The following is a 22,508-nucleotide window of genomic DNA, read 5'->3' as shown; positions in this document are numbered from 1 at the left end:
AAAAGACACGGACCACAGCATTGCACCCCCAGAGCGATGGCCTTGTAGAAAGATTCAATCGAACGCTGAAAAAGCAGTTGGCCATCCTCACGGAGGAGCACCAGAAGGACTGGGACACGCACCTGCCTCTCATCCTCATGGCCTACAGATCTGCCACACAAGAGTCCACCTCCTGCACACCCGCTCTGCTCATGTTAGGTCGAGAACTGCGGACACCAGCAGAAATGCCGTTCAGCAAGCCACCAGATGCACTGGACGCTCCCCCGGGGCGAGAGTACGCCAGGAGGCTACAAGATCGCTTAGAGTCCGCTCACAATTTCGCTCGGGACCAGCTAGAGAAAGCAGGCATGAAACAAAAAAGGAACTATGATGTGAGGGCAAAGGGAAACCATTTCCAGGGGGGGGAGTTGGTCTGGGTGTACACACCCCGGAGAAAAAAAGGGCGTAGCCCTAAACTGGACTGTCACTGGACAGGCCCATGCAGGGTCATGGAGAGAATGGGGGAGGTGGTGTACCGAGTGCAGATGCCACTTGGTGGCAAGAAGGTACTCCACCGAGACAGGTTGGCCCCATACCGGGGGGGGTGCACCTTTCCCCCAGATCTCGGCCGCCCGGCGGTTTCACCTAGACAGGCTGAAAGAAGGACTCTGTTTCCACAGAGAGGGGCGTCCGGCCATGACCGGGCGGCCCCCACTCAGGGACTTGAAGGCCCAGAGACACTGCAGGTGGGATCAGCCCCGCAGGCAGATTCACAGAGACTAACACGGCCACGGAGAGAGCCAAGGGCTCCAGGACGCTTTAACAACTTTGAGTTGTATAAAAAAAAAAAAAAAAAGAGGAGATGGTGGTTGGAAATGTTGAAATGTTGTAACAGAAAGTAAAGGATGTGCATGACATGAGATATTGTGGGGGAGGAGATGTGGGAAAGTCTGAGATTGAAACATAAAATGTGGTTGAAAAAACAAAGAAGCTGTTAAAAAAGATGCTGGGTGTGTTTTGGTACAAGGGGATGTGTGATGTGGTATCAATGTGGGCGTTGACCTTATTGTTGGGCGGGGAGTATGTAGCAAATCAGCATTACACATACAGGGGTGAGCATTGGTAGTGTCTCAACTACAGATAGGAACTGATGTGTGGGAGTGTTGTATTGGGGAACACTATGCTGTGGGGATACTTCCGGGGGAGACTGAGCATGCGCGTCAGTCTCCAGACACTGCTAGAGGGAAGGCTGCTAGCTATGAGCGTGACAACCGCTGAGAGTTGTAATATAACTAACTGAGAATAAAGAACCTTGTACCAACAAGAAGCCTCTGCCTCATGAGTTACCAGGAACGTTACAATATATAGTGACATCACTCAAGCAATTAGTGATTAGTCCTCCTGGATACACCTGTGCATCACAGGGAGCTTGCAATCATTCACAATAATTAAGCAATATCACACGAGAGAGAGTGCTGTTGTTGGCTAATATCGGCACTGCTGTGATTCGGTCGGAGGTAGAAGATAATCACAGCAGTGCCGATATTAGACAACAACAGCACGACCTCGAGTGTGATATTGCTTTTATACAACAGTTGTATTAAACAAAGCTGATTAAAAAAAGACAAAAAGTTGAGAAAATATATGATTTCTCTATTTATTCCTCCGCCAACAAAAATAGTTCCCTCAGCTTTCTGCTTTGCTGAAAATGTAGCCTAATCAGCCTAATTAACTGCAGGCTGTCTACTTTACTACTGTCTACTCTACAGCTGTGAAGCGTTTTGTTGATTAGCGCAGCTGTGAAGCGGAGTGATCTACACACAGTGAAGCGCCAGTGTGTTATCACGAAATATCGGCACTGGTAGGATCCCTCTTGTCCAATCAAATTGCCCAGCCGGAACTACCTGTTGCTAGATACATGATGTTTATATAAAGAAAAGTAAAGTTAAAAACAATTGGGTACCCAATAAATGAAGAAAATGAAAAAGATATTGAACAAATAGGTAGAATGCAAAAAATAAATAAACTGCAGGTGGGACCAATGTCATACAATGCCCACAGACTACAGGGAATTGGAGGAATAACACTCCAACCTGACAGGAGGAACTAAATACAGTACCAGCAACAATTGTGCAGCCTACAAAGTTGAGGCCATAGAGACCTCACAGGAAGCTACAGGATGAGGAACCAAATAAATTTAACTAAGCAAAATATCTCAATAACAAAAAACAATGTTTGACTCAGAGAAATGGAGAGAAATCAATATCATCATTCAAACCAGGGAAGGTGGTTGCTTTTAGGGTTACAATCCAAAAAGTTTCTCTTTGGAGGAGATGTTTGAGTCTATCCCCTCCTCTGGCAGATTTGGGGATGACTTCTATTGCCATGAAATGCCATGTATTCTGTGTTGGGCCTCTACCCTGATGAAGGCTCTCTGTAGCTGAAACGCGTTGGTCTTTTTAATTGTGTAAGATTTAGCCATGCCACAATAAAGGCTTTTTAACTGTTCTACCTGAAACAGAGTGGCCTTGGATTTTTCAAGTTTTTCCAGTACTCTACTCTATTTTTTGACTTTTACAAGGATCCAATTTGAACTTTTTCTCATGCTTCTCTCCACCCTCACCAAAGAGCACCTGTTTCAGTGATTTTACTAAGGACCCACGCAGCGCTTCCTCCTCCCTTCTGTTAAATAAAGTTTGACTGAGCTCCAGCTAAATTGTCAAGTATTGCAGCCTGCTTGCCACCCAGGCACTTACTATATGTAGCCTACTGAATTTATATGATATAAATGTAACCAAACAGGTCGGCTTTGTGCACACAGGATAAGTAGGTTAATTTTCTTTTGGAGAGAGATCCTTTATTGATTTGTTTGGGAAGAGGGTTTACTCTGAACAAATTTGAGAACTGAACTGAATTGAAGAAACTGAATTTCTACCTTTTGCTGTACAGTAGGGGAGAGTGGGGTGAGTTGTGCCAGTGGGGAAGTTGTGCCACCCCTTGTATCTAGAAAACCATAGAAGAAATTGGTCATGTGACCACACATTTTTGAAGAGGCATCCATTTTACTCACTCTGCAAAGAAGGGAGGCAGATTGCACAAGAGCTAAGCACATTTAAGTTCAAAAAACTGTTTTTTGCCTCTCAAAGTAAATTTTTTATGATCAAGGTTTATTGATTGTTGTGTCTGAACAATTATAGACAAGCTTGAAAACATTTCACACATGTGTTAGTGTTTTAGTAAGCTACAATATGAGGCTATACTGTTAGCATGATGTTAGCTCCAAACCAGCTATATGATACAAGTTTGTTAAAATGGTGGGGATGGGGTGATTTGTGCCAAAAGGCCTGGGTTAAGTTGTGCCAGTGCAGTTGCAGTTGATTTAGTGAAATTTTATTTCATTTTGTTCTTAAATGTTTAAATAGACCTTGTTGAAGAATATTGCAGTATTGGCAAGTGTAGCCTGGCTCTGTGATAGTTGATTTTGTTCATTTTGAACATAATTTTTATTTCTGAAAATGTTAAATATGTAGGTCAACTGCTGCTACCGTTTAGCCTTGTTTAACCCTGTTATAGTACACTGGACTTTAGTGTTATCTTTATTTTGTCTTGCTTTGATATAGCAAAACAGTATATGAGATGAAAATGTTCTGTTTTACTTCAGTAATCAATGGCACAATTTACCCCAACGTATTCTCTCCAAAGGCACAACTTACCCCGCACCGGGGGCAAGTTGTGCCAAGAGACCACTTTTTTAAGAATAGCCATATTTTTTTAACAGTTTATTTAAGATCCAAAGGGAGTGTTCCCAGTGGTGCACAACATCCTGAAATATATTTACATATTGTAGTTGGAGGCATTACTGTCATGCCCTCACTTTAAAGACACCTCAAGTAAAAAGTGGCACAACTCACCCCACTCTCCCCTACCTCCAATACACTGGATATTGGGTTTGCATTCTCACTCTGATTATGTAAGGGTTAATGCACGACGAGGTGTCCATTATCAGAAATTATTGGACGACGTGGAGGCGTAAACCGTCCGAGGCGAAGCCGCGAAGTCCAATAATTTCTGATAATGGACACCTCGAAGTGCATTAACCCGCTTATACCATGGTCACTTGCCAAAGAAACAAAACAAGACCACTCATTTATATTTCCATGCATTTTGCAATCAAAATCTAGTTTTCATCACCTTGAATATGAGTTGAGAACCGGCGAGACAAAATAGTCCCCTCGGCTGCTCAAGATTAGGCTATCATTGGATAAAATGGCCGCTTAGTGCCTGCACCTGGCACAATTCTAGAGTCAAGCTAACTAATAATTTAGCCAATTGTATGTAACATACAAAATAAAAGCAAACGGCAATGTCTAAGAATGCAACGCCATGTAACTGGATCGTTAATTATCGCATTCAAGGGAATTACATTAACGTCTGCGGGTCTTATAGACGTAAATGGCTCGCGCTGCGCTCGGAGGAGACTGAAAACCATCAGCTTTCTATGTTGGAGTCCAGGTATGTTTTGTGCAAGGACGTCTCTCAGTGTGTTGCTGTTAACTGCCAATTTCGTTGTTTTCTTTTTGTTGATCTCGTCTTTTTCCTCTTCAACTTGACTTGGTATCAGTGATAGAGGCAGCGGGCGCTCTCCAGAGCGCCTGGCTGCTGCTTGCTGCAAGTTGTAAACAGAGGGTTTGACAGTTGACAGCTGAGAGCCCGGCTTGTGTCAGCTGACCAGAACAAAAATCAGATTTCTAAATAGCCGTTATTTTAATAAACTGAGCACTCGGGGGTAATCTAAATAGTTACTTTGACCGACAATTTTTTTTTCTAAACTTATAAAAGTGCCATATTAAGCGTTAACGGTGGTATAGAGCTCAAACGGCTCTGTCGTGGTCGTAATCCTGGCGCATTGATATGAACGGTGAACAGACCATTTAGCTAGGTGTACATTATCACTGTACATTATCACAAATTAATGGACACCTTGCAGCCAATCAGAATCGAGAGAGGAGAGAGAAACTAGTTAGTTTCAAGAAGGGCCCAGATGGAGCCTGAAAAGGTGTGTCTTTAGTCTTTTCCGAAAGATCGGGAGTGATTCGTCCGTCCTGACCGAAGGTGGAAGCTCGTTCCACCATTGAGGTGCCAGGGACGAGAAGAGTCGCGAACGGGATGAGTGACTTTTGAGCCCCCGTAGTGGAGGAGGGGCGAGGCGTCCTGCACTGGTGGAGGAGCGGAGGGAACGGTGAGAGATTTGGAGCCTGACCATAGATTGTAAGTACAGAGGGGCTGTCTGGTGTACTGCCCTGTAGGCCAGAACCAGTGTTTTGAATTTAATGCGTGCCGAGATGGGAAGCCAGTGAAGGTCATGGAAGAGGGGAGTGACACGAGAGAATTTGGGTTGGTTGAACACCAGACGGGCTGCAGCGTTCTGAATGAGCTGAAGCGGTCGGATGTCAGAGGCAGATAGGCCGGCCAGAAGCACGTTGCAGTAGTCCAGGCGGGAGATGATAAGTGACTGGACCAGGAGTTGTGTCGCTTCCCTGGTGAGAAACGGGCGGATTTTGCGGATGTTGTACAGGGAGAACCTACAGGAGCGTGCTGTCCAGGCAATGTAGGGCGAGCAAGACAGCTGGTTGTCAATGACCACCCCAAGGTTCTTAGCTGCTTGGGAGGGAAGTACAGTGGTATTTTCAATGGAGATGGAGAGGTCTGCTAGAGGGATGTCTTTCCCTGGGAGGAAGAGTAACTCAGTCTTACCTATCAGTCTTAGTATCCCTGCTTTAGCCCATAGCACACCAATCAAACATTCCCCAACAACTGCCAGCATTGTTGTTGTGCTTTAACCAACCTGATCAACAGATGGCCATTTACATCCTGCTTTACATACAGATAAGATTACTATCAGCAGACAAACACCTGTGGGTGATTTTCTCTGTCCATGTATTTTTTAAACCAGGTGTGATACCAACATTTAGCCCTTCATAGCCCCTGTGAATGACTTTCCATGAGGGCATTTCATTCTTTCCTCTCTGTGCTGCCTCAGTTGTTGAAACCTGAAAAAGTAGAAAGGACTTCTAATATTCTGTCAGACAGTGAGTAGAGAACTCTCAAACTGCAGCACATAACCACAGAGCTGACCAGCCAACTGTATGAGGCAGTAACCGTTTTGCTAGAATTTGACGGCATTATCACAACTAATTTCACAGTAGGCTACTAATCAAATCTGACATGGATTCATTTGTGTGTGTGTGTGTGTGTGTGTGTGTGTGTGTGTGTGTGTGTGTGTGTGTGTGTGTGTGTGTGTGTGTGTGTGTGTGTGTGTGTGTGTGTGTGTGTGTGTGTGTGTGTGTGTGTGTGTGTGTGTGTGTGTGCGCGTGTGTGTAGTTTGTCAGGCTGTCAGCTTACAGAGGAAGGCTGTGCTTCTCTGGCCTCAGCTTTGAGCTCCAACCCCTCCCATCTGAGAGAGCTGGACCTGAGCTACAATCATCCAGGAGGCCCAGGAGTGGAGCTGCTCTCTGCTGGACTGGAGGATCCACACTGGAGACTGGACTCTCTCAGGTATATATTTAAAAAGCATCACCCTCCCCTATTTCCTCCAGTGACCCCTTCCATAAATAATGAACGTACTATATGGAAAACCCTTCATAGGGAAGGTTTTGTTTCTGTCCTCAAATAGAATACTCTGGTCAGACTTTGTTTGCCCCACAGTGTGGACCATGGTGGAGTCCAGAGGTTGAAACCAGGAGTGAGGAAGAGGAAGTGTAAGTGTGTATCTCCTTAATAAATGCACGACTGTCTGTCTGTATGTTCTCTGTTTATCACACATCTCCAGAGCCGTTCGTCCGATCGACTTCAAACTTGCCGAGTGTGTTTCTCAGACACTGAGAAAATGCAGTGTTGAATAGTGCAAATTAGACACGTGACATGTTCAATATTAATACTTTTAGACAAGATTTTTACTATAAGCACCGCCCCACTGGGATGCGCGGGCGAGCAACCAGTGAGCCGGAAGCTGTGTGGCGCTGGCGGAGCTTAATAATATATGTGAAATTTGTGGACCTATAGGAGGTAAATCTGTGCATGGATTTTATTTTCTCCAGCGGATATCTTAAGGCTGCAACACACCACCAAACTTCAAAAGACAAAGAATGCAGACTGTTGCATCACCTCACGTCTCCTGTGTCGCGGCCAAAAATGTGCACTTGAACACACTGCAAAGACAACAGTCAACTAGTATAGCACGTATGTTACTGTGACTGCATGAGACCATAGTCAAGTCAAGTTTATTTGTATAGGCCTAATTCACAAGCATGTCTCAGAGGACTTCACAGAAAATATGTCTAGCTAATTCTAGCTGACACAACAGTAGCAATTACAGTAGTAAGGAAAACACATTGAACAATCATATGATAGAGAAATATAGAAATATAGAATAGAAAGGGTGCCATGCTTTAGGGTAGAATGGGTGCTATGCTTTAGAATAGTGGGGGAGGAGAGATCAGGAAAGGGAGGAGGTGGGGAGGGAGAGCAGGGGGAGTATGAGAGAGAGTATGAGGAGAGAACAGGGAAAGGAGGGGATGCCATGCTTTAGAGTAGAATGAGTGGCATGCTTTAGAGTGTGAGAGAGGAGAGAGCAGGAAAAGGGGGGAGCAAATCACACAATCTGACTACTCTAGCCATTAACCAGAACTAACTAGAACACAGGGAATCTAGCTAATCTACAGCCTAGTCTGCCCTGTCCTATTCTGCTCTAGTCTGATTTTAGCCTGAACACTATAACAGGTCTACAGCCTACAGTTAGGCTGTAGCTAATCTATCGCCTAACCTAAGCTATTCTAACCTACCGGCATCCCTTGACCAGTGATTGAGAGCACCGATGCCCCCCACCCCGGCCCCCGCCCCCACACACATAAGGCATGGGAGAGAAGGCCAGGCCGGGACACAGCGCTCCTCCCCTCACCCCCAGTGCGCACCACATGGATTGCCTCAGTGACTTGTTGGCTGAGGAGGAACCTTGTGAGGGCCGATGTACTGTAGGGGCCCAACTATGGACCCCCTCTGGGGACCCTCCTCCGGGACAGGCCGAGAAGATGCCGGGCTAACCATTTACAGTTTCACATTGTAGAAATAAAATTGACAAAAAACAGAAAATTCAAAATGTAAATAGGAGTCCAACAAAAGCAATAGGAAAATGTAGTCTTTAAATGATCCTAAGATCAGGGAAGAAAGTTGAAAGTGTAAAAAGGTAGATTCCAAAAATAAATAGAAAATTGAGTCTTTAAGTGTTAGTAAGTTCAGGGAATACTAGCTAATTAGCTAGCTGAAAAGGGGGGAAATGATCAGGAGTTCCACAAGGGTGATCTGAGGGATCCATGAGTCTGCATTGGTGGCATCGACCGAGATGAGAGGAGGGGAGGATAGGGGTCGGTGGTGATGATGAGGCTGGGGAAGGGGGGAGGTGAAGGAGTAGTGGGTAGATGGGCCAGAGTGACAACAGGTGGCCTGCGGTGGCCTGCGGTGGCCGTCGACGGGCGGGCGGGGGTGCAAGTCAGGCCAGTGAAGGACACCTGAGGAGGGGAGAGCCAGTACGAAGGAATCTGCGCAGAGGTGGAACTAAGTTTGGCAACTAATAATTTCCTGCCTATACTGCTGGGACAACTGATACTATACTACAAAATCAAGTCTAGATTTATACTGATACTGCTGGCTTGAGACATCCCGCTCAGCAGTTCAGGACTAAGTTTATTCAGCGGATATTAGATATTCTGTCCATACTACTAGGATGACTAATACTATACTGCTAATTCAGGTCTAGGTAGTCTAGGTCTAAGTTTAGACTGATACTGCTGGCTTGAGATAGCCCGCTCAGCAATTCAGGATTATATATACTCAACAGCTAATAAATGTTTCCAGAGAATGACACCATCAAACACAACCATATGATTGGGAAAATAAATGGGTTTTGAGTGTAGTTTTGAAGATTTCAATAGAGCCAGCTTCCCTAACTGACCGTAGGACTGTGCATATAAACCAGATACATGAAACAAAGCAGTGTTTGCCAATATCTGATAAAAATAGTTGCAAATGGCACTGCTGTTGTCAGGCCTTGCCTGGTCTTTTGCTTGTGAAAGAAGAAAGGAAGAAGTAGATGTGTAAATATAAGGAGAAGCTGAACTAAATGTGTCATATCATACAGGCTCAAAGGGCTTTCCTGAAGCCCATGCTGTTGTGAACATTTCGAGTGACATCACTGATGATCAGAATCAGAATCAGAATCAGAAAGACTTTAATGATCCCCGGGGGGAAATTGGGACAAGTTACAGTTGCTCGTTCACATAACACAGATAGCATAAAATAAAATAAAATAAAATACACAGTAGTAATGCGATAGTAAAATAAGCAGAATGAGAAGAAGAAGGCCTGCCCCATACGTTACACGTGGCTCAGCCATGCACTTTTCCTGTTAGCCTATCTTTATTGCACACTGAAGTTATATTATTCGGCTTGCCCTATACGTTACACGTGACTCAGCCAGGCACTTTTCCAGTTAGCCTATCGGCTGGCTCAGTCTCAGGGAGACTGAGCGTCTCCGAGGTGCTCTTTTAAGAGAGGCATTAAATAGACCAATGGCCACAGGCAGGAATGACTTCCTGTGCCTCTCCGTGTTGCATCTGGGTGGAATCAGTCTCTCACTGAATGTACTCCTGTGTTTGACTAGCACGCCGTGGAGTGGGTGCGAGTCATTGCTCATGATGGAGCGTAGCCTGGATAACGTTCTCTTCTCTGACACCGCAGTCAGAGAGCCCAGGTCCAGCCCCACAATGTCCCTGGCTTTACGGATCAATTTGTTAAGTCTGTTGGCATCCGCTGCCTTCAGCCTGCTGCCCCAGCACACAATAGCATAGAGGAAGGCACTAGCCACTACCGACTCATAGAACATCCTCAGCATGGTCCGGCAGACGTTGAAGGACCTCAGCCGTCTCAGAAAGTAGAGACGGCTTTGCCCCTTCTTGTAGAGTGCATCAGAGTTCTTAGCCCAGTCTAGTTTTTTGTCAATGTACACGCCCAGGTACTTGTAATCCTCCACTATGTCAACACTGACCCCGTGGATTGAAACAGGGGTCACCGGAGCCTTGACCCTCCTCAGGTCCACCACCAGCTCCTTTGTCTTTGACACGTTGAGCTGCAGGTGGTTCTGCTCACACCATGTGACAAAGTTGGCCACCACATCCCGATACTCATCGTCATCGCCATCTTTGATACATCCCGCTATCGCAGAGTCATCAGATAACTTCTGAAGGTGGCAAGTCTCTGTCTGGTAGGTGAAGTCCGTGGTGTAGATGGTGAAGAAGAAGGGAGAGAAGACCGTCCCCTGTGGTGCTCCCGTATTGCTGACCACTCTGTCTGACACGCAGTTCTGCAGGCGAACATACTGTGGTCTGCCAGACAGGTAGTCCACAATCCAGGCCACCAGGGGGGCATCCACTCGCATCGCCGTCAGCTTCTCACCCAGTATAGCCGGCCTGATGGTGTTGAACGCACTGGAGAAGTCAAAGAACATGACTCTCACAGTGCTGGCTGGGTTGTCAAGGTGGGCGTAGGCGCGGTTGGTCAAGTAGATGACCGCGTCCTCCACTCCCAGTCGGGGCTGGTAGGCGAACTGGAGGGGGTCAAGGGATGGTTTGACCATAGGCCTGAGCTGCTCCAGGACGAGTTTCTCCAGGGTCTTCATGATGTGGGACGTCAGAGCTACCGGCCTGTAGTCGTTGGAGCCACTGGGTCTAGGCTTTTTCGGTACAGGAACGATACAGGACATTTTCCACATCACGGGGACCTTTTGGAGACTCAGGCTCTTGTTGAAGATCAGCTGTAGCACATCACACAGCTGGGGGGCACAGGCTTTGAGCACCATGGGGCTGACGCCATCCGGGCCAGCTGCTTTTCTCGTGTTTAGTCTCCTCAGCTGATTCTTCACCTGGTCCGCTGTGATGGTCAGCGTGGGTGGGGGGGGAGTGGCATCATCAGCTCTGAAGCCCATCGGGGGGGGGGAGAGGGGGTGTGTGGCCTCGTCTCTGGGTGATGGGGTATGAGGGGGGGGGGGGAGGTGGGCCATCAGGGCCATCAGCCGGAGCCAGAGGGAGAGAGAGGGGGGGGGGAGAGCCGTGTGGCGGGGGCTGCTGTTGGAATGCTGCAGTCAGGAGAGTCGGGGGAGGGGGCTCCCGGGCCAGCTGCATCAAATCCGTTGAAAAACAGATTAAATTCATTGGCCCGATCAACCCCCCCCTCCACCCCCCCGCTGCCAGCTTTGTTAAAGCCAGTAATAGCTTTCACACCCCTCCACACCTCTCTCATATTGTTCTGCTGGAGCTTCACCTCTAGCTTCGACCTTTACATTCTTTCGCTATTCTGATGCTCCCTTTCAGCTCCACCTGGATGGCCCGGATCCCCTCTCTATCACCCGACCTTAACTCATTGAATGCCATGGACGTCCTTCGACGTCCAATTAAATAGTGACGTAGAGTGCCACGGACGTCCTTCGACGTCCAATGCGTTTTTTGACGGTGGGACGTCGATCAAAGCCTTCCGCAGCTCCTGTACAACTATAGTAGCTATTGGAGGTCTATAACCTATTTTACAGAACCCTTAGGTGGCGACAGTGCTCTCCAGATTACAGAAATGTCAGGAATACACAGCCTGAAATAGCCTTGATGAAAGAGAACCCGCTCATGCTGCAGTCTAGAGCCATGTAGATTGTTCTGGCTGCAACTGACGGTGCGTGCGAACACAGTCAATCCGCGCACACAACTGAGTCCTTCTGCCTCTGTCTGTCTGTCAGCATAGTTTCTCCACATGATTAGCCGCTAGAAAAGCAGCAGCGCGACACTGAAAAGCCAAACCTTTCACTGCAGTCCGCGTGTGGCTTCTCCATGTTGCGCTGCCTGGGAGGCGGCGCTTCCCAGGCTTCCTAGACGCTTGGTGCGAGGCTGTGTGTTACTAGTGTGGGGAGGAGTTTTCAGCTGAGGGGGGGGAGGGGGGGTGGGGCACGCAGGGCAGGACACAACTACACCACATCACTACATCAGAAAATATTACCGTATCTAGAGTCAGTGAATGTGCTTGAAATGCTGCATTTCACAAAAGGCTGAATATCTCAGCTTATAATTTGAAATGCCTGAAAACGCTGAAAACAACCTATCTTCTCCGGCTCATAACTAAAGAAGGGAAAATGGTATCAATAAACTTTTTTTTGCTGATGATACAATAGAGTCTCCTTGTTCTTTTTGCGTGTTCGGTGTTTACATAGTAATATCACACAATATTCTGTGGGCCTCGAGAAATCACTGAAAACGCTCTGAAAACTCTGGCACTGGGAGCGTCCGTTCTCCAAAAGTGGCTGGCACTCAATGAGTTAATGCTCTTTTCTTGGCGTTCAGGATGGCCTTGATGTCCTTAGTTACCCAGGTTTATTGTTCGGGAAACATTTTATTTCCTTTGTGGGTATGTTGCACTCCACACAGAAATTTATGTAGTCCGTAATGCACTCTGTGATCCTATCAATATCCTCGCCATGTGGGTCACAGAGTGCCTGCCAGTCAGTTACCTCAAAACAGGCTCTAAGAGCTAACTCAGGCCCACCTACTTAGCCATCACCACTGAGTGACATCACTGATGATATTACTCAGGCCCACCTACTTAGCCATCACCACTGAGTGACATCATAGTTGTCATAGCCAGCTTTTGTCCTATATCACTTGAAAGTTGCTCATTAAATAGACTCCTCGGACATAATAAACTTAACGACCTGATCTGTCAGAGGACCTATCGAGGACTGTTCTGCTTCTTTTACAACAGCGCCTCCAGTCATTATGTTGCAGTGGAACAAACTGTTAGGCTTTGCTAAGCTCTTTGGCACAAATGGTGATGTGTGTTGTTACAGCGTGTGCACATGTACGTTTTCATAGAACATAAAAGGTGAAACAGGGAGGAGTAACTGACAGGAGGGGAGCTTTAAAACCCCCATCAGTAACTTTTTCACCTTAATATAACAGCTTTTTAGTCATTGAAGATGGTCCAGTGTATTCTAAGAGGGAGAATGTCACCTCTATTGGTCACACAGCGCCCTCCAAAGGCCTCTCCTGGCACTAAGCATTTTGTGCCTGCGTCCCGTAGACAGCATGAGCGGCATACCGCGCATGCGCTGTACAGCGGAAGCGCTGTGTTCAGTAAAACAAGGAAGTAACTCGGTGCGGATTTGATACGAAAATGACGTTTGGATTATTATTTCATCATGTGGTGAGGGGGGCAACCTCCATTCCGACATACCCCTATTACGACAATCCTCTATTACTACATCCCCCTATTACGACATGCCTCTATTACGACATGCCCGACATGCCCCTATTACGACACATTTTAGTACCGCCATTCCGACAGTTTAGGTTCGCCAACATAGCCTACATGCCCGCAACGGGGTCTATGTTCCCCGGGTTCTATGTTCCCCGGGTCCTATGTTCCCCGCTCCCGAAAAAGGGACCTATGTTCCCCGGGTCCTATGTTCCCCGCTCCCGAAAAAGGGTCCTATGTTCCCCGCTCATGGGGCGAGTCGGCGAGTGCAAACAGCAAAATCTCGAGGTTGTGAGACTTCATTGAAAGACTGCATGAGGGAAAGCTCGAGTCTAATAGGCTCAGATATATGCACACATTCGAGTCTGACAGTAAAAATAAATTATAAGTTGGTGACTGCGCAGCGGCAGCAGCAGCAGCAACATATTAGTCTACATTTTTCAGAGAGAGAGAGAGAGAGAGAGAGAGTGAGATCAATATTTGCAACATTCACGCAGCACAAATCGCCTCTGCCTATATAACCCACAGCCATGCAGAAGTTCTGTAAAGCCATTCAAATATATTGTTTAATTTCGCTTGATATAGCCTAGCCGCAGGGAAAGTATAGACTAAGTAAGAACTGGTGAGAAGCTGCTGGCCGCCACCTATTAGCTGTCGGTGGAGGTGATTTCTCCGCTAAAGAAAGCCATTAATTAATTATTAATTATTAAAGCAGGCCTATTTGTTTTCGTTGCCTATATATTTTCGTTGTCATGTTAGGGTATCCGTTCCGTTCATTTTATGAAGTTAGAATTTAGCCTACAGTTAATGTGTTTTTGAGTTTGGTATTAGGCTATTGTATTTGATAAATAAGAGCCGCAAGCTAAAACAGACAGCCGGTGTAAAACAGTTTGACCTTTTTTTCTATCACAATCCAGTCATATAAATGGAAAAATAACACATACAAATATATAGTTAATTTCCTCTGCACCTGTCTGATGCGACTTGGATGTGCGTGTTTTTAACTGTTTTAGATCAAAACAGAACATGCGGAGGAACACTATGAATAGTTAGTGATCGCCCTAATCAAAATGACCTGACAGCTCCATGGTGCTGAAACAGTGCACCGCAAGCATAATGGGCGAAGAAAAAATAAAACGAAATAATAAGTGTTATATCACTACGTGGCCGACAGATGCTTCTCTAGCCTGTATAAATGTTACAAATTGCTATAGGGAAAACTTTCGTATTGTGGCTGTGCCAGGAAAACGTGATCCTCCCGTCTCAAATCAAAACGAGCCTTGATTGACTGGCTGCCCCTGTAAAATAATCAAATAGCCTATAGCCTATGGAAATCAGTGGTTATCAATTCAAGTCGCAGGCGAAAACTCGCAATGCAACTTGTGATGATAATAGCCTAGTAATGACATTTATATTAATTACCTCATGTCGGAATGGGGGAATGTTTGAAAAAAAAGTAAGGTGCCGCTACTGCGACGGAAAAAAAATTGTCGTAGTAGTGGCACGTTTGAAAAAAAATGGAAATGCCACCACTCCGACAATTAGACGTCAATGTCTAAGTAGAGGCATGTCGGAATAGCAGCATGTAACCATGTGGTGAGTACCCAATGTCACATGTACATAGAGCTGTGTTTTGTTGACTTTGAATGGCGATACTGATACAGACTATTGCACCCAGAGGGCGCAGTTTCCCCAATAGCAAAACTTGGAGAAGTTGCTGAATGGGGCTTTAAAGTCGAGCTGAACCCAAAAATGACTTTTATTTTATTTTAGTTCAAATACCTGGGTATGCAGTGCACCTATGTATGCCAAAAAAAATCACAAAAATCTAATTTCTTTAGTTTTTCACACTTTTTCACATCAAAAGTTCATTTTTCAAGATTTCATTCATAACCGTAAACTAAAGTTTGCTGAAGTCACATAGTACTATAACATTTCTACCCCATTTCATCCAATCATATCACGACATGGCAGCTGTCAATCAAATCTTCATTTCAGGATAATTTTCTCTTCTAAATGAAGGAGAAAATGGCGCCTAGTGCCTGTCATCTGGCAGAATTCCTATCCCATAAACTAACTACTAACTTGGCCATTTGTATGTTGATATACACAATAAAGAAAACGGTTATGCCTAAGAATGCAAAGAAATGTAACTGGCTCGTTAAAACTCGCATTCCAGGAATATTGTATTTACCACAATAGCGTTAATGGCTCGTGCCTGAGAGCCTGGTTGTCAGGGGTCGCACCTCGGAGATTCCAGGCCGACGGGCTGCTCTCTCCGCTCCGGCAGCTGGCTGCCTGCGGCTCGCTGAGCTCCACTCAACCACTAAACCTCGCGTCACCAGGCTCTTCCCGAGGAGAGCGCCACAACACCCTGAATCCCACTCGATTTGGGGGTGGAACACGCCAGGATTGGCCAAAGCCTAATCCAGTCCCCAGAATTGTCAAATAAAATCATTGACATGCTACTATGACCCGCCTCTCAACCTGTCATCTCAGACAAGTTATGTTTTCAGTCTGAAACGGACTCCGACCCACGCGCCACTTGGGCTCCGAACGGGTTTGGGTTTAAGCACCACAGACACACTGTCAACCCCTATAGGAATATTATAGATATTAACACCCTCAGGTCACAGACACACTGTCAACCCCTATAGGAATATTATAGATATTAACACCCTCAGGTCACAGACACACTGTCAACCCCTATAGGAATATTATATGGATATTAACACCCTCAGGTCACAGACACACTGTCAACCCCTATAGGAATATTATATGGATATTAACACCCTCAGGTCACAGACACACTGTCAACCCCTATAGGAATATTATAGGGATATTAACACCCTCAGGTCACAGACACACTGTCAACCCCTATAGGAATATTATATGGATATTAACACCCTCAGGTCACAGACACACTGTCAACCCCTATAGGAATATTATATGGATATTAACACCCTCAGGTCACAGACACACTGTCAACCCCTATAGGAATATTATAGGGATATTAACACCCTGGGGCCAGTTGCACCAACTGGTCTTACACTGGTCTTAAGCTAAGTTGGTCGTAACTTTACGACCTAACAGCTATGCCAGGCGTAACTCTTACGCCTGGTCAGGAGGAGGCGTAGCGCCTGCCTGTAACAGAGATCTCCGTGTCTTATCAGCGGAGACCTTTTTGAGTCCTTACCGTCATCGTCGTAACACAGCCAGTTCTCCGTCTTTTGAAGCATGATGTTAGATTACAACGAACTAGTTGCGTGGCTTAGCCTTCCCAAATGTTGCCGTTAATTTTTTAGAATTCAATACATAGAATTGGGAACGTTACATTCAATTTCATTCAGACTGTCTGTCTGGCTCAATCGCCGGCATTTTTCCCCCGGAGCGAGGGAGGGTGGGAGGAGTGTAGTGTAGTGATGCACTTACAGTAGTGGCTGAGAGAGCGTAGTGGCACAGTGACGCTCCAAGCAGGTCGCGAGGCACATTTTTGCAACATCATCCAATCAGGGTGCATTCCTTGGCAATTCACATGGACGCGCATTGCTACGACCAGCATAGTTAAGACCAGACGTAAGCCGTGTTGGTGCAACAGGCATAAATCCACTCTAAAGACTGGTCTTAACTAAGACCGACGTAGGAGTTACGACCAGGCATAGTTAAGACCACTTGGTGCAACCGGCCCCTGAGGTCTAAGGGTATTTTTTTGGCACTGAACGTCACCAAAGTTACATCGGGCGATGTCACTTTCGTGACACAAAACTAAATCAAATCGTGACTGACAGACACCACACGCCCGCCCATCCATCTAGGCAATTGTATTATAGGATATATAACATACTTGATTATCAGGTGGCCTGATAATCTAGTTTGCTGGTATTATGCTGTGTGTGTGTGTGTGTGTGTGTGTGTGTGTGTGTGTGTGTGTGTGTGTGTGGTAGGTGGCAAGGTATCGGTAGGTGGCACTATGCCGAATTGCATGAAATCTGGCACTGAAATCCGTGAGGTCCCCCTCAGCGCATTCCCCGAGTGTGAAGTCGATTCTCGAGATAAACAAAATTTGTGTTGCCAGTAGGTGGCGCTATGCCAATTGCACGAAATTCAGCACTGCACTCTATCAGGTCCCCCTAAGCCACACATGGGCAAAATACGGCCCACGCATGCGGTGTGGCCCATGATGGAATTGCATTTTTTTTCTTTTCTTTTTCTTTTTTTCTTTTTTACAGTGCACCTGAACACAACATGCAAGATACCTGCTGAATAAGTGTCCAAATGTTCATGTCATTCTGGCCAATACTCAAAGAAAAACAAAACCACCCCCAAAAACTCAATAAAAGGCAGAATTATGTTAATAAATCTCATCTGCTACAGCCATTGGATTTGTATCACTATTATATCAGAATAGGGAGACTGCTGTGAAAATCAGGAGTGTTGGCAGGTATGATCTCCAATGTGTGGCCCTTCACTTACTTGATGTAAGCCAGTATGGCCCTCAGGAAAAACATGTTGCCCACACCTGCCCTAAGCGCTTTCCCCAGGTTTGAAGTTGATCGGACTAACTGTTATCAAGATAAAGTGCTTTCTGTGTTTGCCAGTAGGTGGTGCTATGCAGAATAGCATGAAACTTGACGTAAGGTGTGTGTGTGGGGGGGTGAGGTGTGTGTGGGGGGGTGAGGTGTCTGTGTGTGTGTGGGGGGGTGAGGTGTCTGTGTGTGTGTGTGTGTGGGGTGAGGTGTCTGTGTGTGTGTGGGGGGGGGGTGAGCTGTCTGTGTGTGGGGGGGTGATGTGTGTGTGTGTGTGTGTGTGGGGGGGGGGGGGGTGAGGTGTGTGTGTGTGTGTGGGGGGGTGAGGTGTCTGTGTGGGGGGGGTGAGCTGTCTGTGTGTGTGTGGGGGGGGGGGGTGAGGTGTGTGTGTGGGGGGGGTGAGCTGTCTGTGTGTGTGGGGGGGGGGGGTGAGGTGTGTGGGGTGAGGTGAGGTGTATGTGTGTGTGTGGGGGGGGGTGAGGTGTGTGTGTGTGTGTGTGTGTGTGTCTGGGGGGGTGAGCTGTCTGTGTGTGTGTGTGTGTGTGTGTGTGTGTGTGTGGTGGGGAAGGTGAGGTGTGTGGGGTGAGGTGTCTGTGTGTGTGTGTGTGGGGGGGGGGTGAGGTGTCTGGGGGGGTGAGGTGTCTGTGTGTGTGTGTGTGGGGGGGGGTGAGGTGTGTGTGTGTGTCCTGGGGGGTGAGGTGTCTGTGTGTGTGTGTAGGGGGGGGGGGGGTGAGGTGTGTGTGTGGGGGGGGGGTGAGGTGTGTGTGTGTGTGTGTGTGGGGGGGGGGGGGGGGTGAGGTGTGTGTGTGTCTGGGGGGGTGAGGTGTCTGTGTGTGTGTGTGTGTGTGTGTGGGGGGGGGGGGGGTGTCTGGGGGGGTGAGGTGTCTGTGTGTGTGTGTGTGTGGGGGGGGGGGTGAGGTGTGTGTGTGTGTCTGGGGGGGTGAGGTGTCTGTGTGTGTGTGTCTGGGGGGGTGAGGTGTCTGTGTGTGTGTGTGGGGGGGGGGGTGAGGTGTGTGTGTGTCTGGGGGGGTGAGGTGTCTGTGTGTGTGTGGGGGGGGGGTGATGTGTGTGTGTGTGTGTGGGGGTGAGGTGTGTGTGTGTGGGGGGGGGGGGGAATGAGCTGTCTGTGCGTGTGGTGTGTGTGTGTGGTGTGTGTGTGTGTGTGTGTGTGTGTGGTGTGTGTGTGTGTGTGTGTGTGTGTGTGTGTGTGTGTGTGTGTGTGTGTGTGTGTGTGTGTGTGTGTGTGTGTGTGTGTGTGTGTGTGTGTGTGTGTGTGTGTGTGTGTGTGTCCTACTCTGGTATGAACATGAGAAAAGGCAGATTGAAGTAGAGTTTGGACTTGAACATGTTTGACTATATAAATGATATCAATGGTGTTAAAAGCAGTGTTATGCTTTGACAGAGACATCAGAATAGCCTCCTTTGTTTCAGCTAAATAAAGTATTAAACAGTCAACTGCTGACATGGAAAGTCCCTCACAGCAGCTTGTGACATCTCTTCATTCAGTCCTGCTGTGAATGAAGATGATGGCTGATAGAATGTGTCACCATGAAAGTGTTCATAAATCAACAGATAATAAACAGCTCTATTAGAATCAAAAGAGTTTCTGTATTGAGTCTTGTTCTCTCATCAGATGCCTGTAAACTCACACTGGATCCAAACACAGCAGAGAGACACCTCCTCCTGTCTGAAGACAACAGAAAGGTGACGAGGGTGTTTGGAGAGGTGCAGCCATATCCTGATCACACAGAGAGATTTGACAGCTGGCCTCAGCTGCTGTGTAGAGATGGTTTGACTGGTCGCTGTTATTGGGAGGTGGAGAGTAAAGGAGATGTTTTTATAGGAGTGACTTACAGAGGAATCAGCAGGAGAGGAAAGGGTGATGACAGCAGGCTTGGAGGGAATGAAAAGTCCTGGAGTCTGTACTGCTCTCATGCTGGTTACACTGCCCGGCACAAATACAGCTACACAGACATACCTCTCTCCTCCTCTCACTCTAACAGAGTCGCAGTGTATCTTGACTGGCCTGCTGGCTCTCTGTCCTTCTACAACGTTTCCTCTGACAAACTGATTCATCTCCACACGTTCAACTGCACCTTCACTGAACCTCTGTACCCTGGGTTTAATGTGTGGTTTGATGGTGACTCAGTGTCTCTGTGTTAGTTAGAGGAGAGAGAAACACACTGTGACCAAACACAGCTGCTGACATGATGCTTCACTCTGTACAGAATCACACACACACACAAACACACACACACACACACACACACACACACACAGTCTGTTGTTGATGATTGACAGGTTAAAATCTCTTTCTTTTGGACCTTTGTTATGTTTGTATTTTATTCATGTCACCAAACTAAACATCTCTCATGTTTCCAACAATTTAAGGTTAAATTCACATTGTTTGATCGTGTTGGTTTCAAACATTTGATTCTATACTTTTTATACAACTTTGACTTAACATGTGATTACAATGTTCCTCAAATCAAATCATATCTTGTTGATATGAGGTCATGAAGAGATGAGTGTGTAGTGTGCATATAAGTATCAACATCTGCTATTAAACAAATCTGACCCATTCTGCTTATTTCACTATTATTTAATACAAAACGTGTGTGTGTGTGTGTGTGTGTGTGTGTGTGTGTGTGTGTGTGTGTGTGTGTGTGTGTGTTTGTGTGTGTTCGTGCGCGCGCGCGCGTGTGCGTGCGTGCGCTCGTCTGTGTGTGTGTGTGCAGCTGTGGCTGAAATCATCCTGATTCATTTGCGGATTGTTGTGGTAAAAACTGTGAGTTTGATGATTTGAGGAGTCAAATGATTTCAGTTGACTTCCAACATGTTGCCACAGCACAGCAGAGCCTCTACACCTCATCTCTAACTGTTTCATATCAAGATTAGAGACACATTTACAAGGTTTTGCAATGCGTCCATTCTTCTGTCTAGTGCTTGATATTCACGTGTGTGGTTGTTGATTGGTCAGATTTACAATTGACCCACGTGGCCACCACACAACCCGCATTCTGATAGGCTGTTGACACCCCCCACCCCCGCAATGTGCGCCAAAGTGGTTTGGTCCATCCACTCTGTTTTTTTCCCACACTCGGCAGTTTAAACTGCAGCCCGCGACTCTGTGTGTGTGTGTGTGTGTGTGTGTGTGTGTGTGTGTGTGTGTGTGTGTGTGTGTGTGTGTGTGTGTGTGTGTGTGTGTGTGTGTGTGTGTGTGTGTGTGTGTGTGTGTGTGAGAGAGAGCTCTCTAGGGAGGGAGAAGTGAAGCTGTGGGGTCATGTGACAATAACAATGGGCGTGGTAAACTATACACAGTTGGAATCAAAGTTTCCTGCATCTTGGTTTTGTATAATGATCTAGTCAGTTGTTTCTCTGGACACATTGATGTACGTGTGTCTGTATTGTAGAGATAACAGAGAAACTGAGATCAAAACAGTCATTCTTCTACATCTATTTGTGTTCACTTCTTGGATATTTAATTCATCAGTTTGCTTGGGACCACCTGGAACTTCCTCAAAGACCCCTGGTGGTCCCCCCGGACCTCACATTGAGAACCACTGATCTGGATTAAATTAAATTAAAAGAGAAACCTTAATTATGGAAACTAAAATAACAAAACATGACTACACAGTAAATGAGTAAATGTGTAGTTATGTGATGTCTGTCTGTCAGCATCACAGTCTCTCATCTTCTTCAACAGCTCTCTGGCTCCCTCTGCTGCTGACAACTGAGGAGACTTTATTTTTATTTCATATTTGATGTGCTCATATTCTGTTTTATTTCCCTGCTGAGTCCGAGCTGCAAAGGTCTAATTTTAACCGATAAATCTATAATTGATTTAGTTTGAAGACTTCACACTCAACACAAAGCAAGTCAACAGACGAGGAATATGAAGAGTGTTGCTGTTAAAGAGCCACGATCAGCAAAACTTCCCTGCATGATTCAAAGTTATAAAAACAATACAAAGTGCTGAGTGTTCAGTTGATAAGTTAGTGCAAAAAGGCTGCACAGTAGCAATGAAGTGCTACGACTGCATCAACTAATCAAGCTGCTTTCTGCCTTCCCTCAGTCATATCATGTCATGTCAAATATCATCTGAAGAAGTAACACATCGGCGTACACCGCATGCTTAGTGAGAAAGACAGTGGTGTTTGGCAATAATATAAATACAATAATAATTATGTTTTATTTCTTTAGCACTTTTGCAGGTCGAGTTATTAAGTGTTTGACAAGGAATAAAACAAGTAAAAGCTAACCGGAATGAATTGAAAACAGATTAAAGAAGGATCAAATTGCAAAATGCAAGAGAGCAACAGGTAGAAACAAATTGTTTATCAAATATCAAATGAGTTGTGTGCATGGTTTGGCTCAATTTCATTTCAACCAGTGAAGTCAAGCTTCTGTCCATTGGTCAGTCATAGAGTCTTGATTCTCATTGATTTCTTTCAAGACAGCATGTATGAACCTTTTTCAAGATTTTGTTCTCAGTTTGTGGATTGAATCCAGCAGCTTAACTGGCTGAATAGAAAGTGAATTGACCCTTGACCCTGTGCCATGCTTCCAGGTTCAGCTCACCCTGACATCACTGTCTCCTGATTTCCCTCTAGATTAAGATGAAGCTCTGCCTCTTTTTTAAACCAGGAGCTTTAGTGACTA

The 22,508-nt window shown here is 46.2% G+C and overlaps 1 protein-coding gene across 1 annotated transcript in view; it reads left to right on the top strand.

Annotated features, from left to right (window-relative positions):
• Positions 1-675: 675 nt before the first annotated feature.
• Positions 676-22,508, top strand: part of LOC310794531 (stonustoxin subunit beta-like) — a gene marked incomplete at its 5' end in the record, with an annotated part of 62,372 nt that continues 40,539 nt past the window's right edge. Inside the window, one exon of the mRNA XM_083656501.1 lies at positions 676-725. Coding sequence (XP_083512627.1) covers positions 676-725 — 50 coding nt within the window. The remainder of the gene's footprint in view (positions 726-22,508) is intronic.

The sequence above is a fragment of the Poromitra crassiceps genome (assembly GCF_964638095.1).
Source record: "Poromitra crassiceps genome assembly, chromosome: 20".
Lineage (NCBI taxonomy): Eukaryota > Metazoa > Chordata > Actinopteri > Beryciformes > Melamphaidae > Poromitra > Poromitra crassiceps.
Note: the sequence above shows the minus strand (reverse complement) of the source record. Positions and strands in the feature narration are given on the sequence as shown.